This window comes from Aristolochia californica, unplaced genomic scaffold (genome assembly GCF_029961685.1).
Source record: "Aristolochia californica isolate CCGP_79_NKW_82.1479 unplaced genomic scaffold, dmAriCali1.0.hap1 SCAF_16, whole genome shotgun sequence".
In the NCBI taxonomy this organism is placed as follows: domain Eukaryota; kingdom Viridiplantae; phylum Streptophyta; class Magnoliopsida; order Piperales; family Aristolochiaceae; genus Aristolochia; species Aristolochia californica.
Window position 1 is genome coordinate 4,702,764 of NW_027181837.1, and position 16,355 is coordinate 4,719,118.

Genomic DNA, 16,355 nt, shown 5'->3' on the forward strand with positions numbered 1-16,355 from the left:
TCCCATATCTTCACACTGTTTTTGACGGGAAACATTCTAGCTGATGAAAGTGTTGTTGATCGGAACTCAAAATTGTTTGTTGATGACATGTTAAAGTGAAGCCTTGGTTTTCTACTTGGCTTGTAGGACCCGACTCAGACCATGAAAATTTGAGTTGGGTCGGCCGAGTCAGATTAGTACTTGCAGATCTGGTGGCTGGACTTGGGGCAAGTTGGAGGGGACTCAGCCAAAAGAGAAGGGTGGACTCCAACCCCTAGATTTAGCTCGCCCAGTTCCAAATCTGATCCAACTCGGTTGAGTCACAAGTCCACTCGGGGATTTGGAAAACCACGAGGAAAGCTTGTGTCTAGTAATTTTCTGTCAGTTTAATAAATAAAACCATGAACCATCTATGGAAGATATCTCTTAAGTCTAGATCCTGCCTCTTTTTTATTTGTTTCTATGTGCAGCTTAACTTTACTTTGCAGCATTTGCTGGAATTTGGCAGTGTCTCCAAGGACATTTAACTCTGTCATGTATTATTTTCAGAAATTTATGTTAGCATTAATTTGTTGGAGGAAAGTTTCTTACACCAATGAAGCTGCAAAGATGAAAAGAAATCTTTAAGAATGAGCTGTAGAACAAGCAAACTTTGAATTTCCTTCTCTCATTTAGTGTGCAGCATACTATAGGTTTCCTTTGCAAATGACTGCTATTTTTCGGGTTCTGAACCTTGATATCCAGTGGATGCTGATTGGTGAGAGCATTATGATCTCCCTTGTTTATTGATTATGCTGTGTCTATTGTAGGATTTTTCTAGATTTGCTGTTCTTCCAAATATTCAGTTTTCCCCAGATCGTTAGCCTCCCGTTAAATTTATTAATGATTGATGCATCCATAATAGCATTTGCACTCCTCAATGTCATCAAGAAATTAGGTTTTCATCATTATTAATCTTTTTTTTTTCTTCTTTCTGATGTCTTTAAAAGTTGGCTCTTCCTTTTCTCAGCAAAATTTGTAGACACCAGCATACCTGAACAAATATAGGCTGCAAATTTTGAATTGTAACAAACTTAAACGATGTGCTGCATGACAGAGATTTAAGATGCTGGCGGCATTTTTATTTTTATTCTTTCTTCTCTGGCTACATTCTAACTAGAGACTTTTTGACCTATAAATTACTGAATTGAGTGGGAAAAGAGTCTTACAGTTGTGAAGCCATTGTGATGTGTTGTGAAACCTTAACAGTTGTGAAACCAATGTAATGTTTTGTGAAACCAATGTAATGTTTTGTGAAACCAAGTAGTCTTATGTGTCTGCTGCCACCAATGTTGTAAATGAGCAGGTCAGGGAAGAAGTGGAGTGTGCTTGTACTAAATTAGTCCATGCTCAGCTGATTGGAAGGTCTGCTACTATGACTCGCATTAATAAACTTGCCAATGATGTACATCGTGGTTTCTGATATTTGCCTGAGATGAAACTAAATGAGCTAGAAAACTGGAAAGTTGACTAATGGTTTGCTAATTTGCCCTTTTGCACTTGTAAATTTTATAAATTGTTTGCTCTCCTTCCACAGTACATATTTAGAGATTATATACCTGATTTGATGCACAAATAAGCGAGGTTTAGCAGTATTGGTTGAGGGACTGACAAGAAACACTGGGAGGCCAAAGTTGACATGGATTGAAGTGATGATGAAAAACTTACCCGGCTTGAAACTAGAGCAGAAGTGATAAGGAGGATTTGTGTACCTGATCTCAACATAGTTGGACAATGCTCCAATGCTGTGATCAATCTTCCATCAAGTCTTGATCACTTTCATCCATTCTGTTCTTTCTCTATCTCTTGTTAGGATTTCAGCTTGCCTCCGAAAGATCCTTCTCGCAGGTGAGCAACTTCCATGTAACATGGCAAAACATTCTTAGAAATTCTTGTTTTTTTTTTTATATTATCCTTCATTGATGATTAATTTGATCGCCACTATCTGACTTCGCTATTGAAGTCGAACTCCGCGGCACCACTCCTCGATCCCCGGGCTTGATTCTTCGCCCATTGTCGGTCATCGTTGTCTTTGCTCCCTATTGTCTGCAAGGACCATGCACCCCGTCCACGCCTGTATCTCCCTCCTCTTCGACTGTGTCTCTCGTCACCGATTTCCCGTCGTAATCACTCCACCTCAACGATCTCATGCTTGAATATCTCTCCAGAGTTACTTCCTCGTCCTTCTGTCGGTTGCACTCGTCTATCGCCTGTTGGTCTTAGTTTGTCGCTTCCCAAACATTCTACTCTCTACGCCGCGCAAGACTTTCCTCCATTCTATAGCCTTGACCGTCATGCCACGTTCCTGTCACTTACATGGAATCTCGATGGTCGTCCCTTCTGGTTATTCTTCCCCACCCACCTTCCACCCTTCTGGTTATTCTCCCTCACCCACCTTCCACAACTTTTCTTCAGACAATGTGATTTTGTCTGCCCTAGCCGCTACCAGTGCAAATACCCTTCCACTTCTCTTCTTTAGACAATGCAATTTTGTCCACCCCTAATGCTACCGGTATCGTTGATCTTTCATGTTTTCACTGGACAATGTGATTCTATTCGACCCAGCTGATACCAGTGCCACGTCTTTTCCATCTTTCACTAGATGATGTGATTTTGTCCACCCTAACCGCTACCAATGTCACTGCTCTTCCACATCTCTTCATTAGACGATGCATTGTCTCCAACTTTATCCGCCCCAAATGCTATTAGTGTCGTTGATCTTCCATCTTTTCACCGGACGATGCAATTTCGTCCACCCCAACCAATATCAATGCCATTACTCTTTTACATCTCTTCACCAAACGATGCGTTCTCTCTGACTCTATCCGCCCCAACCACTACCAGTGTCATTGATCTTCCATCTTTTCATCGGACAATGTGATTCCGTTCGCCCCAGCCGCTAATAGTGCCACTGTTTTTCCATCTCTTCACCGGATGATGCGATTCCGTCTACCCCTACAGTTACTAGTATTGTTGCTTTTCCACATCTCTTCACCAGACGATGCATTCTCTCCGATTATTCGTGCCAACTACCACCAGTGTTGTTGTTCTTCCTGTCCTTTAGCTTATACGAATACAGTTCATCTTCTTAAAGACCAAGATTGGATCTCCTCTCATAGCTTTATCTTACGAGGGCAAGATAGAGATAAGGATAATGATTGAAATACAAGTACCAAATAGATTCAAACTCAACCTCTAAAGACCTATAATCTCTATAGTCACGTTGTTATTCTATAAATATCTGTCTCCTCACCAATAAAAATCATTGCAAATATTATTTACAATTCCTAAATTGTAAATAATATTTGCAACAAAAGGAACTCCTACTAGTGATGGGAGGAGCCTCCCCTCCCCAAGCGCAAGACTTAAGAGGATAAGAGTGAAGAACACATTCCCTTTCTTGTCGAGAAAAAAAGCTCCATTTTTAAATTATCCCTAGTTTTAATTGACTACGTTCACTGGTACAAAAACAGAGTATCGGCTATTACCTCATGGCCGACATTTTCAATGAGCTAATCATTTTCAGCCAAAATTACTGCGTTTTGAACAGAAATCTTGTTTGAACTTGAATTCAATGTCTGCGTTTGGGGTTGGATTGGATGGAATAACGAAACCCCATTATCGCGTTTAGTGACAGAATCGTTTCACGCATCTCACTAATCCGCATTCGATAAACTTTCCAAATTCTACACGAAATCTCACGTCGTTAATGATCATGAACTTTGAAAATCTCACCACGATAATTTTTCAAACAATATCTATCACTAAGATGACTCTAATGGTTGATTAAAACGTTGGTTTTTGTCATCGTTATCGTAAACTACTTGGTTTAAGAGTCGTTCTTTCGACCGATTATTAAAATCTGTGTTTCAAACTTCTTTGTTCAGTTTTCCTGCACTCCATTGTTTTACTGGTTTCAAGAACTTGACATGATTACAGTTCATTAAGTTAAGCTCGAGTCCACCTCAAACAAGACTTGACTCTCACGATAAAACATGAGAAACGGAAGTCTGAACACGGCGATCAAATCCCAAATTTGGAATTTTTCGTGGAACACCCGTTTCAATGTCAGCCATGGAAATAAGAATATTAACATCTACTCGATTTTCAGCTCTTTATTTTATAATACTATATGAAAGACATTTGACACGCAAGATTATATTATCATAAGTAAATAAAAAATTATAATAATATCCTTAAATAATCACTAATTAAGTAAACGGGTATAGAATAGGTATTATTCGATTCTTTTTTCTTAATAAACGGGTAAATAAATAAAATTACCCGATTAAATATGCGAGTAAGATTTTTTATATATATATATATATATATATATATCTATTTTGTTTACTAAATGGCGAACGAAAAATCAGATATTTAGTCGTACTTTGAGACCGACTCGAAAAAACCACAACCCAAAAAAATACAAATGATTTAAGGTATGATCTACCCTAAGAATAATTGAAAGTTTGCATTGGTCAAGGTAGTGAATGTGATACGAAACTCATGGTCAATTTCTTCAACCAAACGAAACCTAAACCACCAAATTGTTTTAAAAAGGCGAAAATTTAATAATTATTCAAAAAGGTATGATAAATGTAAGTATAAAAAAAATAGGAAGTTGAATGTAATTTTCTTATTTTCTAAATTTTTCTCATATTTTAGTCATATAACAAAATTTGCTAAACCACTTATTTGGATCAACTTTTGAGTATTTATAATCGTTTTTCCGCTTTTTTTTTTAAATTCTCATTTAAAGAAGACCCTAATTTTTTTTTTGCATTTTTGTACTTAAATAATTATAATAATATCCTTAAATAATCACTAATTAAGTAAACGGGTATATAATAGGTATTACTCGATTCTTTTTTCTTAATAAACGGGTAAATAAATAAAATTACCTGATTACATATGCGAGTAAGATTTTTTTTATATATATATATCTATTTTGTTTACTAAATGGCGCACGAAAAATCAGATATTTAGTCGTATTTGAGACCGACTCGAAAAAACCACCACCCAAAAAAATACAAATGATTTAAGGTATGATATACCCTAAGAATGATTGAAAGTTTGCATTGGTCAAGGTAATGAATGTGATACGAAACTCATAGTCAATTTCTTCAACCAAACAAAACCTGAACCACCAAAATGTTTTAAAAAGGTGAAATTTTAATAATTATTAAAAAAGGTATGATAAATGTAAGCATAAGAAAACATTAGGAGGTTGAATGTAGTTTTCTTATTTTCTAAATTTTTCTCATATTTTAGTCATATAACTAACATTTGGCAGGGGATCGACAAAATTTGCTAAACCACTTATTTGGATCGACTTTTTAGTATTTATAATTTTTTTCCGCTTTTTTTAAAAAAATCTCATTTAAAGAAGACCCTAATTTTTTTTATTTTTTTTTTTGCATTTTTTTACAACGAATCGAGAATGTTTTACTCACAACTACATACCATATCATGTATGTATTGAATGACACATTTTAAATTTGGAGGTGGGTAATACTAATATATAATTTAACCATTTAATTTAAATTAAATTACTTTAAAATTAATTTCTTCATATTTTATATTTATTTCTTATCTCATATATTTATTATTAGCATTCATTTTAGATTTTTATTATTTTTTAAATAATAAAATTAAGATAAAAATATTGTTTTAAATAGTATGAATATTTATAAGAATTAGATAACTGACAGGATTTAAGGTGCCTGAAAATGACTCTAAAAATCAACAAAAAGGGGCCTCAGAAATCCTTAGAATTCATCCACTGTCTATAGAAAGACAAGTTTGAGCAGCAACTAGAAGTAATACTTTTCTTGGAGAAGAAATGACAAATCAGACAAGGACAATCTCTTAAATGAGGAATTAGGTAGTTGATAAGCCATTAATGTAAAGAGATTCGGTGCTCAAATTCAACGGTTAATCTTCAAACTTGTCTCTGTTGGATTGATATTGAGGACAGTGATGATAAGTACGAGTCATGAATTGCCTAATTTCTCCTGTCCGCCATAGAATTATTGATTATGTGACATCAACCGTCTAGAAGTTTTGACGGTAATGAGGAAACTGATCTTCATCTCTCTCATCGGACGAGTGTTTCTCTTTTTTTCGACTAGGAATCTGTCTGGTTCTGGAAAACTGGAAAAGAAGTTTTGGGTTTTCCAGAAGATGATAAACTACGTTTTGGCTTCCTAAGTTATTTCGACGATTTTAGAAAAAAAAAAAAAAACTCATAAACAATTTGCAGAATAGATTCGGAACACCGGTTCAAACTAAGGAGTTGCAGCCTCTTCTCCACGTTGATGCAGAGAGAGAAAGTTATGAATAGAGAAGACAAGTCAAAGCGTGTATAACATGATCAATGGAAGCTTCTCTTGTTGGATTGGTTCCCCAGCTGTCTCTCTCCCGACTTTGACTAAAACCATCCTTTTGATCAGGTCATGTGAGGTAAACCCCTTTATAAGCTTCTTAATCTGCTAAAATCGTCCACATATTCGAAGACCCATCTCTTTTCTGCTGCTCAAAATCCAGTTATGTTGTGTGGAAGTCGAAGCTTTTCTCATGTAGACGAAGGTCCCTGGTCGCCTGAAGCTCCAAGGAGGTCAAGGAAGAAAGGGAACCACAACCCGTACTCCAATCGGGGCCTCGACAAGTTTTCGATCGTTCTGGCGGAGCTCGAAAACAGACGAGAGAAGATCATGTCTCAGATGGGTCCCCATGAAGTCCCCCTGGTGAGGTTCGTCTACTCGAAATCGGAGGATTGGGTCCCCATCGTCGTGAAGCTGAGGCACCCGAAAGAGGAGAAGAAGAGTACTGGACCTGCCAAACCCAGAACCCAAGTTCGATCGGCTTCAGCTCGTTTTCTATCAAATTCAGAAGCTACCCAGAAATCTGTTAATGGGTTTTCAGACAAGAATGAAGCTGCTGCCCCACTGACGATGACGACGACGACGACGACAGCAGCGTCAGATCACAAAAAAATGAAGAAGTGCTTCTCATGGAGACTGAAACAGGGTGGGATGGGTATAACGAGATGGAGGTCTGCTTATTGCTGGCCTCTGATTTTGATACTGATTCTGCTCTGTTTGGCCATGTTTGGGCGCTCCTTCGCCATCATCTGCACTTCAGTTTGGTGGTACACCGTGCCCATTTTGAAAGGGGAGAATGAGGATTTCAGAAAGTCCCTGAAGAAGGATTACGGAAGAAGGATGAGTGGGCAGAAGCTCGCAGGCGACTCCAGAACTGCTCAATCCAAATCTTCTTCACCCAGATCCCATGTCAATGGAAGATGAACTCCTTTTTTTTTCTTCTGTTTTTGATCTTCTTTTTTCTAATTTATTTCTTGGGTCAAATTTGTGTTCATAGATGTACATTTGTTAATCGAGCCAGATTGGAAAAACCCATCTCTTGATCTGTGTTCAATAATGTAAATAGAGTGGATGCTTAGATTGAAAACAAGAAAAATCATCAAATCTTGATTGAAGGGAAAGAACATAACCTGCTGTTTCATTCAATTAAACTCTACTCTTCCTCGATGTCATCAAATGTAATAAATTGCATGACTTGATATTTCAGAAATGATCTCACATCCAAAAATATACTATTTCAAATTCCTAATTAACTAGGGCAGCTTGAAAGTACTTTTCAGAGTACCTTAATCCGCAAAACTTGGCGTATGAAAGTGCGTAATCGAAATCGAGAGGGAGAAGGAGAGGGTAAGGCAGCTGCTCGGAAGAGGTGGAATGGCGTCGTGCTTCGCCTGCTTTGGCGGAGAAGCCAAGAAGCAGAGAAGAGAAGAAGAGCGATTGGCATCCGAGGAAGCTCGTACGAAAGCTGCCCAGAGGAGGTCAACCCCTGCTTCTTACTTCAGTTATCTTTCATGTATACTACTGTTAGCATACTCGTTTCCCGGATTTGATTAAATGCGTAATCCGTCATCTATATTCGATATGAATGTAGATTTTTTTGTTTTTTGCTGTTGCATGCAAATTATTTGCTTTGCTGGATTAAGATTTGTCTAATTCGAGATAAACAAGCTGTCTAAAACATTACTTAGGCCATCGAAATTTAGATATATTGGAGCTGGTTCGTGCAAACAGGAGAATTCGATAAGGAAGAAGAAGCTTTATGTTGCTCTGAGTGATCTGTTTGTTTTGTGGAAAGAGTGGAATTAGTGAGGAGTACACTACTGTTCTCAAGCTCCAACTCAGAAAGGTGAGTGACACAAATGGTGAATTGTCTTAATTCCTGATGCCTGGGCAGTGCTCTCGTCTCGTGAAACTGGGCACCAAGAACTGAATGATTCTATCTACTTCTAGCCTGTCATCTGTTCAACTTGTCATAAGAAAGATGAAATTGCTAGTCTCAATAGTGAAACAAATGCAGGCAAAAAGAATTTGAGAAGTCTGTTGCACGTAGAGCTGCTCGCGCCCAGATAGCAGCTGCTGCAAAGCAATCGAAAGCTCCAAGCCAAGGTGAACCTGTTCTTAAGGTAATTCTTTCATCGCATTAAATTTATTTGGCTATTCTACTGAATTGACAAGTGCTGAACGTGGTTACTGAATTAGGTTATAAATTGTATTCCTGTTGATAAAATGTTTGGATGCAGCGGCAAATGAGGTGAAGCTTCCAAGACTTGAAGCCGTGCAGTTAAACTTAAACCAGTTTGGACCTTTTGGGGTGGTGGGATATGCTGAACTGTGTCAAAGTGTACATCTTTTGTCTATACTTGCAGTACAAAAAAAATTGCTCTCTTTTATCCTACATGATAGAGCAAATATGAATGTATTTTCTTTCTTCAACCACTTGGTTTCTCACAACAGTTGATTATCCTGATTGATTAGCTTTCTTCAATTTTTACCTTCTTTGTTAAAGACTGGACCATTCAAGATGAGGGATTGTTCAAGATGGAAAACGTCAAGTCCAATTCGTTTATTTGCAGCAAATACTTCGATATGTACATGGTTGCAACTATATTGAGATGTTACATATCTTATCCAAAGACAAGACTGATTAGTATGGATTTCCAGTTGAGGATATGTATCTTATATTTCTGCTCAACCATCTTTCCATAAATACAATAACTGTATCACACTATTTTATGAACATTCTTCTGAAAACATTTGGTTGTAACACAGAATTCGACACAAAGTCCCAGCCTGCATGAACAGGTGCCAAACTCTGCTCTACATTCTTGGGATAAGATGGAATGAAGTGGTTTACTTTTCACTGAGAAGGGAGATGAACAGAGATACTTGCATTCAGAGGAAAATCCCATCCTTATTCCTGTTTTCTTGCCAAGCCTTGAGAATCTCAGAGGCAGATGGCAGCGTAGACTCCTCAGAACCATAATCATGGGAATTCAGCAAACTGAAGATTATGTCAGTAGATTCCAACGTAGGTTTGACTATGGTGGAACCTGATCCTATCTGCTCATTGTCGCTGTTGCCTAAATAATCATCAGAACAAGTTCCCTGGTCTCTATTATTAAGAAAAGCCACTGAGTTATCAGCTCTCACATCAAATTTGTCTCCATCACCCTCATCACCCCAATGCAGAGAAAAAATATCCGATTGGTGGCCCTCAGTGTCATAAATTGAACATGTATCCCCATGAACATCCACATCACTTTCGTCGGTGTTATCATTCACGTACCCATCACTGTCACTTACGGTTGGCTCTGGCAGGAGCATATCGCTGTGAGTGGAATCCATGACTGATGGCAACCCACAAATGTAACGGAGTGATTTCAACAAGTTAGAAATGCTGATTTCTTCTGTCATAACTTCACTGTCACCAAGAACTCCCAAAAGTTTCTGTAGTTTGTTGTGGCTCACTCGATCTTTATTCATATTGAAGAGGCTGGTCCACTGTTTTTCACTGACATGTAGTGAGGCATGACCCATGCAATTGAGGAGGGTAACAAGTCGTTCACTATTATCTTGAGATATATTGTGGCAGATCATTTCGAAGAAAATCGATTTGTAAGGAATCTCTCCAGCTTCCAGTATCAAATCAAAGGCATGATCCAACAAATGCCACTGCAGATAAGGAAATATAACAGCAACATTAGTTTTCCAACTGTGGATGGTCCACATATATTAGAAGAGCAGTTAAAAGTTTGCAGGTAATCACTATGAAGAAGCACTATCAAATGCTTCAAAACTTGGGAACATGCTGCAACCTAGAAATTCAGACAACTTTGAAACACTCACCTTCCCAGCTTTAGAGGCTTCTACAAGCATCGAAGCATGTCTCTTCTGATCCAAGTGGTGATCATGTAGAACCATCTCTTTGTACACATGCTCAAAGTATTCCCATTGATGAGCACTGGCAGAAGCCTCAAGCATTGCATTGTATGAATATGCATCTGGACCAAGGAAGGTCTCTTCTCCTGTGCTTATGTTCCTAATCCCTTCAAACAATTCTTTGGCTCGAGCAAACATATCATTTTGGCCATAAACTTTCAACATGACATTAATGGTACCAACGTTTGGTGAACAGTGAATTTTCATTTGTTCAAAAACAGATAAACAGTCATGAATGTGCCCACCATCCATGCATGATAGAATCATGCCTGTAAAAGTCACCTCCAATGGTTTAGTGAAAGGGAGCTTTTTTAGCTTCACAACCTGCATGCATATAAAACATGTAAATGTGAAATATACAGGTTCTGACAAGAATCAACTTTCAGGTAGTCACCTCACGCATAGCTTCTTGCCATCTTCCGTGGTAGCAGAGGCAGCATGCCAGTTCATAATATACACTAGCTATCCCAACCACACCCCTCTGTTCCATTTCTCTGACTGCTTCAACAGCATCATTGACCTTACCTTCTTCCCAAAATGCCCTCACAAGAACTGCACAGTGTAAAACTTTAAGAGATCACAGACCTCATAAAATAGAATAGAACTGTTAGAAGAAAATGATAATGGCTTAATAAATAGTACTTTTGAATGTGAGGGCATTTGGAGCCAGTCCACTGCCTCTAGTTTTCTCAAAGAGCTTGTAGACAAGGTCATATTTTTTTGATTTCAGCATCACCTTACAAGAAGCACCTCCTGTAAGACTACAGTCCAAGTATATTCTGAGGACAAAATATACTCTATCCACGGATAAAATTAAGAAAGAAAATTTTGGTCCTGCTCACAGACAGACTGCCCCTAAAACACCCGTCTTATCCTCTCACGGGACATACCTTGTTTACGATTTAGATTTCTATGGACACGAGCCAGGTTTTGGATGATCCAGTAAAAACCTATTTTCCCCAGACATGTTAGGTATAGCATTTTTATTTGACTGGACCATTTCACATTACCCCAATATAAATATTTTTGAATGTATATTGATATGCTGTTTACGGGTGATTAAAAATGACATTATATGTTTTCACTCCACCTAGAATTTTGGTTTGCTACTAATAAAACCAAATCTGTATTGGTCGTATACAAATTATCATATATTGAAGCCAAACTATTGGGGATGATGATGATCATGACATGTACCTGCAGTCTGTTCATTTTTTGACTAAGTAATAAATATTTTATACATGTATTCTATATAAATCTTAAAAGCAACAGAAAAGAGATGCATTACTAATTTATAATTATTTAAAAGGTCAAACTTTCAAGCACAAAATGATAGAGTTGAATGGAGAATTCACATAATTGAGCCTGCAGCTGTTAGGACTCCCATAATAATGTTGACGATTACTAACTTACTAGTTGATAGATTTGGACAGGCACAGTCCAGATGTCCTGCCCTGTGTAACAAGATCAAGACACAGATCCTAAGACTCCAAGATGGAACATTCAAAATTCCAGGTACACACTCATAAGGCCTAAAAATATACTACCTACTTGAAATCCAAGTTTCAGGACTTCAGTCTTAAAACTTTATGGTTTAAAAGGAAAGGAACAGTTATAATAAAGTTGTATGCAGGAAGTTCAAACATTCTTAAATTTCAATAACCATGGCCCTCATATCACTGATATAGCCTAACCTCATATGGAGGATGAGCAGGAAATGAAGATATGCCTTACCTCCATAGCAAGTCCATATGAAGCAACAGTAGGTCTGATGCCATTTTGCCTCATCTGCCTGAAAACCCAAGACACTCCTTTCCATTGCCGAGATGAGACACAAGCATTCAGCAGCTGCCAAAATTTCAGAAGAAAACCTCTCAATAATAAAACAAAGTGAACAAAATAAACAAAAACTCAGTTTAAATCCACTTACAGCATTGAAGATGACAATATCCGGTTCCAAGCAGGGATCCCAGTTCCTACGGTGTAGATTTTTAGTTTTAGCAGTGGGCTTCCGCCTCATGCATTCAATAATGTTCCAAAGTTCATTGACAAGACCTGCCTGACCTAATGTAACAGCAATGCTACGGTATGCAGGCATGTCAGGATATATGTGACAGTCTTCCTGAAATTTTTTGAAGAAGTTAAGAAACACAAAAAAAAATCTTCCAAAGCTTCAAGATTCCCACACCCACAGAAACATGATCAAAGTCACCAACTGAATTTTCAATTCTGCTCAACTAACCCAATAGATTTTGTCATGCTGCACACTCACTCTAGGAATTAGAACAAGTTAGAACTAAGTAGATCTTGAAAATTAACCCGCAGTTACCTGACACATATTGAACAAGTAGAACTATGAAAAATAAGAGCCTCACCCGCATGTGATTGAAAATATGCAGAGCTTCACTAGGTCTCCTTGCCTTCCCAAGAACTGCTAGGAGTTTTGTATAGACATATCTGCATTAGAAGCAAACAAAAGAAAGCACTAAAAAGTTGAAAACTCTTAACACCAACAGACATCTGACTGTGAGAGATCCACTGAGACAGCAGATTTGACTCCACCACCAACTACATAGCATAAATAGAAATTGCTTACGACTAAACTACATATGAGTTTCACACAACAGGCCTCTTCAAATTGAATTTTCACGAGAAAAGTTGAGTTGTATGTCCTACCACTTGAACAGGTCTGAAACTGCTCCATACACATTTGCCCTAGTCACTGACAAGGACAGTGAAAATGCTGCATCCTAGTATGACACTTGAAGTCCTGCTACTCCTTCAAACCAAGGGCTAGGGTATTTGTAATTCATATTTTAAATAATTTGAGGCAAGACTTCTCCTGTTTATTTTTAACAGAGATCTTTCACAGTACCAATTCTATATTCTTACAATGACAGCATGGCATCTGAGCTTAAAAAAAACTCAATACTCTGATAAATCCCTTGTGACCTCTTATTATTATATAAGACCCCTAGCTTAGTCCCTAAACCTTTCATTCAACCAAACCATCTAGTTCCTAAAAACTTTGCATCCAAATTCCTAAGAACTTATTTTGCCTAGCTCCATGTTCAAGTCATAATACATCAAAACCTCATCTATTCAAGACCTTCTCCTGCATCATATCCATTAGTAGGAACAATCTCACATAGGTGAATATCAAGAAAAATTCTATTACTATTCAATGGGAAAAAAACCTCTTAACTCCAAGTATTCATTTTGGGATGGATCTGGACTCACTTTTTTTAGAACACCTGTTTCCCACCATTTGATGCATAAGGTTATATCAATGCTTGTAATTGAAAAAGATGCTTTCACTCCAGCAGGCATTCCATACAGTTTCTATGCATGTAAGACATATAAAAAACAAATTTTGAGGGATACAAGAGAAGAGAATAGAGAGAGATCAACTTACCTACTTTTGTAATGCATGTAATCCTTACAATTGTAAACCCATTCCACAACTGACATGGAATGCCTCCAATGGCCAAGTTCCCCAAGCTCCTCAACTAATTTAAGAAGATTGTGTTCTGTATAGATAAAACCTGGGTGTTTCATCAATCGACAGAACTTCCAGTCCTGGGAACTAAGGTTTGTAGCAGTTATCCTGTTCAATGAATTTACATGTAAAAGCTTAAATTTTGACAGGAATAAGAATGAATATAACAGGTGAAAACAAAATAAAAAGAAAAAGAAAGGATTAACCAAAGAGCCAATCTGAGATTTATTCATTAAAAGAAGATAAGACATCCTGAGACCAGCAGCATATTTTCTGAGTTTACAAGGCAATTGCAGCCTGCAGTTTTCCAAATTCTGAACATAACTACCCAATTGTAGCCGGCGGATTTCCATTCGTAACATTTATTATTAAATGTGCTAGTGACACAAATCCAGCTTATGATATCTCGTCCGAATGTGCATGTGAAACTTGTCAAAATGAAAGCCTATAACATTTTCGTATGTGAAATGAAACCCAGAAAGATCCACAAGAACTAAAATAAAAAATTTAACAGAACCAAAACCACGAAAAGGAAGCAAAAAGCAAAATCAGTGAGAAGGTTGAAGGAACTATGGAACGGATAAACGTGAAAGGATAGTCGTTCGCAGGCAATGCTACCTTTTAATGAGAAGCCGAATTGCATCCGATTCCATGAGAGGCTTCTTATACTTAAAACTAAGCGCCTCTTTTCCCTCGACTTCCCCGGGGCTGTCCTCCTCAAATTCGTCTTCCAAAAGCAAAAGAGCCGCCTGCCTACTACGCTCGGCCATCATCTTCTTCAACTCATCTAAACTCTCTTTCCTCAGTTTCTCCCCTCCATATTCCATCCTCTCTCTGGCGAACTCGCGCAAATCAACACTCATTTCTCTTTCCCATGGTTTACGAACGGTCATGTCCCCATTCTTCACCCTCAACATCTTCCTAAAAGTTCTATACTCACGAGCTATGGTCCGATACTGATCTTCAGCTTCCATTTCTTGCTTCTGTGATTCCGATGGAGGCTTCTCCAGTGTTTTCTCAGCGAGGCGCTTCGACCTTCGTAGGGATTTCTGAGTTTCCTTTTTCTGCAGTGTCCGAAGGATTTTCGGCGTGGGGATTGCCCCTTTCTTAAGGAGTCTGCGTTTTATTGTCTCGGTCGATGGAATTGAAGGAACTTGAGAGCAGAGAGTGGCGTCCATGGCGGGAGGAGAGTGAAGCAGAGTTGCAGCGACGTTTCCTTCTTTCAAATGATATGGAGCTCGTGTTCCAGACGCAATCCGCCTGTGCTTAGTCAGCGCGTATTAATCTGCTAGGGTTTTAAGTCCACTTGTACTTTTCACGAGTAAAATTCATATTATTGGGATAACGTTCGCGCTAAAAGTTGAACCAGCCAATTAAAATCAAACCCGTCCGAACCAGACCCGGCAATCCGTTTCGACCAATGAAAAAGATGGGGTCGCCTTTCGGCCCACTTCAAACTTCAACCCTATTAGCTATTGGGGTTAGTCCACAATGAACTTGAAATGAAGTGAAGAATTTTAATTCATCTTAAATGAATTGATTCAACTTCACCTCATCATTAGGTATTAGTGTAAACAAGTTCAAATACACTGAAAAATAGATTTCAAGTTAGTACCCCCAAATAAAAAGTATGATATAAACAAGAGAATGAGTAACCTTTTATAATATACTTAAATAGAACATATACCTAAACAAATAATTAACCAAAATAAACATGGTTACTACACTTATAAGTAATTTAACATGTAGTATTAAAATATATTAATAGCCTAATTAATGAAAAATTATATTATATTACTTAATGATTATAGTTTATTATAAATTAATACAATAATTACGTGTGACTAGAATAAATTATTAAAAATATAAATAAAAGTAGAAAATAACATAAGTGAATATAATAAATAAATAAATTATTTTTTAATAACATAAGATATATTTTAACATTAAAACCACTAATTTAATACACTAATAAAAACTAATATAATAAATAAATATATATATATATATATATATATTATTTTATCAATAACATAATATATATTTTTATGTATTATTAATTAATAATATATTGTCACAAAATTTAAAACCATTTGGTTAATTAATTATAGCAATGGGATAATTAAACCAAAATAATTTATCAAATATTTATTTTAATAATATTTTAATTATGACTATTAAATCACTAATTTAATACAGTAATTATAAAATAAATATATTGAATAAATAAAAATAATTATTTTATAAATAAAAAATATAGATTATTATATTTATGACGCTGGTTTAATTTTTTTTAACTTAGGAAAAATTAAACTTCGTCTTCCTCACGGCACACGTCATCACCAATAATGGTAGGAGACTACGGCAAGCCAGCGGGCAACGACGACGAAGGAGGCGCTTTGATGGTACGCCGAGAAGGAGAAGAGTCGCAGAGCCTCTCAGCCTCCCGTGCTCTGCGACAAAGGTCGAGAGGGAGAAGAGAAAAAAATTTGGGGGAGGAAATTTTTTTGCGGGGG

General features: G+C 37.2%; 2 protein-coding genes across 2 annotated transcripts; one reads left to right on the forward strand and one right to left on the reverse strand.

Annotated features, from left to right (window-relative positions):
- The first annotated feature begins 6,562 nt into the window (after window positions 1-6,562).
- LOC137953983 (uncharacterized) lies at window positions 6,563-7,428 on the forward strand. Its single transcript, XM_068801558.1, has one exon. The coding sequence runs from the start codon at window positions 6,567-6,569 to the stop codon at window positions 7,323-7,325; it is 759 nt and encodes a 252-aa protein (XP_068657659.1). The 5' UTR covers window positions 6,563-6,566; the 3' UTR covers window positions 7,326-7,428.
- A 1,549-nt stretch (window positions 7,429-8,977) lies between these two features.
- LOC137953364 (pentatricopeptide repeat-containing protein At5g67570, chloroplastic) lies at window positions 8,978-15,049 on the reverse strand. The gene is made up of 9 exons (XM_068800733.1): window positions 14,458-15,049; window positions 13,756-13,947; window positions 12,716-12,797; window positions 12,271-12,462; window positions 12,075-12,188; window positions 10,983-11,076; window positions 10,735-10,892; window positions 10,248-10,664; window positions 8,978-10,073 (listed from the first exon to the last, which is right to left on the reverse strand). The coding sequence occupies exons 1-9, from the start codon at window positions 15,015-15,017 to the stop codon at window positions 9,294-9,296; spliced, it is 2,589 nt and encodes an 862-aa protein (XP_068656834.1). The 5' UTR covers window positions 15,018-15,049; the 3' UTR covers window positions 8,978-9,293.
- Between the last annotated feature and the right edge of the window lie 1,306 nt (window positions 15,050-16,355).

Coding starts and splice junctions, on each gene's coding strand:
- LOC137953364 (XM_068800733.1), bottom strand. CDS start 15,017: ATGGACGCCACTCTCTGCTCTCAAGTTCCTTCAATTCCATCGACCGAG. Junction 12,798..13,755: donor TACATGCATTACAAAAGTAG/GTAAGTTGATCT, acceptor CTTCTAATGCAG/ATATGTCTATACAAAACTCC. Junction 12,189..12,270: donor ATATTGTCATCTTCAATGCT/GTAAGTGGATTT, acceptor AAATTTTGGCAG/CTGCTGAATGCTTGTGTCTC.
- LOC137953983 (XM_068801558.1), top strand. CDS start 6,567: ATGTTGTGTGGAAGTCGAAGCTTTTCTCATGTAGACGAAGGTCCCTGG.